This window comes from Nymphalis io, chromosome 8 (assembly GCF_905147045.1).
Source record: "Nymphalis io chromosome 8, ilAglIoxx1.1, whole genome shotgun sequence".
In the NCBI taxonomy this organism is placed as follows: domain Eukaryota; kingdom Metazoa; phylum Arthropoda; class Insecta; order Lepidoptera; family Nymphalidae; genus Nymphalis; species Nymphalis io.
The window spans coordinates 7708273-7710090 of record NC_065895.1 but is presented as its reverse complement, the minus strand read 5'-3'; the positions used below and the strand labels follow the sequence as shown (position 1 = coordinate 7710090).

General features: G+C 29.9%; 2 protein-coding genes across 2 annotated transcripts; both read left to right on the top strand.

Annotated features, from left to right (window-relative positions):
• The first annotated feature begins 634 nt into the window (after window positions 1-634).
• On the top strand, window positions 635-1145 carry LOC126770143 (small integral membrane protein 4). The gene has a single exon (XM_050489330.1). It carries the CDS (start codon window positions 635-637, stop codon window positions 854-856), a length of 222 nt encoding a protein of 73 aa, XP_050345287.1. The 3' UTR covers window positions 857-1145.
• On the top strand, window positions 858-1145 carry LOC126770144 (protein brawnin). The gene has a single exon (XM_050489331.1). It carries the CDS (start codon window positions 858-860, stop codon window positions 1062-1064), a length of 207 nt encoding a protein of 68 aa, XP_050345288.1. The 3' UTR covers window positions 1065-1145.
• Window positions 1146-1818: the final 673 nt, after the last annotated feature.

Genomic DNA, 1818 nt, shown 5'->3' with positions numbered 1-1818 from the left:
ATAATAGCAAACTTGTACCAATAGGTTACCATTGAGTAGGTGGTAGGATACCTTTTAAGACACATTCATTAACATAAATATTATAAAACTAGTTAGCTGCTTTTAAAGCTTATAATTAGTCTCTCAGTGTTAATTTCATTAAATTATTAGCTTATTGAACATTTTAAAAATTATATCATACCATTCATACTTTATAATCCTCATTCATTTAGAGACAAATTAAACGTAGTGATTTTATTCTCGTTGTTGCCAGATGTAGACAGAGAAACTAACTTTGTTTCTCTGTCTACGTAGCCAGACGATGTATACCGTATACCCTGACAAAAATATTGAGAAATTATGACAATTATTGGGAATTGACATTTGACAAGAAATAAGAATTGACTTGACATAAGCATTGAATGAAGTATGAAGATAAAGAAACTTGATCCAGCGTATATCAGACAGCGGTAGATTATTAGATATATTTTTAGTTTACATTTTAACCTTTTAGAAGTTTTAGGTTATACGATACTTTTTAGAAGTTTTACCTTATACGATAAAAAACGACAGTTTAAGCATATGATTACATCTATTTTAATTTACGATAATCTTTAACAATATGGGTTTGTGAATTGTGGTACTGACTTTGAAAATGAGAATTGGATGGTTTCATAAACTAGTGAACAAATGGCCTGGAAAGAAAATCTTTGGCATGTATAGATTTCTTCCTATGTTTTTTGTTTTGGGAGCAGCATTAGAATATTCTATGATCAATTGGAAAGTAGGTGAAGTGAGTTTTTATAACACTTTTAAAAAGAGGCAAGCAAAAAACATCGTAGAAGATAAAATTAAGAAATATTCAGCAGTCGTTTAAAATGCCCGCTGGAGTAACTTGGGGTCAATATATTTCTTTTTCCATGGCGGCTTTGGTCTCAATGATAGCAGGATCACAAATGGTTCACATGCATTATCATCCATTGGAGGACCTACAAAAGTATATTAATAAAGAATTAGAGAACTTCCCAGAGAATATGCAAGAAAAGATAAAACAGGAGCTCAAGGAAGAAGGTGTGTTAAAATGAAGTGTACCAGAAAAATATATGCATAATGCAGTGCTAATATTAATGATAATGTTGTAGTTAAATTAGTATAATATTTAACAATTGTTGTTTTATTTCATGATAAATTCATATAATATTTAATAATTTGCACATTTCTATATTTTCCGTTATTAAAATGTCAAATTAGAAGCGCTCAAAAAATATATAAAATTTAGAAAAATTAAATTACCATCAACTACATTTATTTAGATTGGTGTCATATATGATGACCTTGTAAAATATTTATTGTGGTTATATATGTACATGAAGTAAATTAAAACACTATATTTAATTATTTTTATGAATCTTTTTTTTTTATAGAATAGGAAGGCTGACGAGCATATGGGCCACCTGATGGTAAGTGGTCACTAACGCCCATAGACTATACATATATAGACTAGCATTGTAAGAAGTGTTAACCATCGCTTACATCACCAATGCACCACCAACCTTGGGAACTAAGATTTTATGTCACTTGTGCCTGTAATTACACTGGCTCACTCACCCTTCAAACCGGAACACAACAATACCAAGTACTGCTGTTTTGCAGTAGAACATCTGATGTTACCCAGAAGAGCTTGCACAAAGCTCTACCACTCGCCTAATATTGGATCATAATCACCTGCAATTCAACTATAACAAATAATATACTCTAATAAATACAGAAAAAAATATAATGGGATTTTGAAAATCAAAAACAATTTGATATTAAATTAATTTATTTATAATTTGGTAT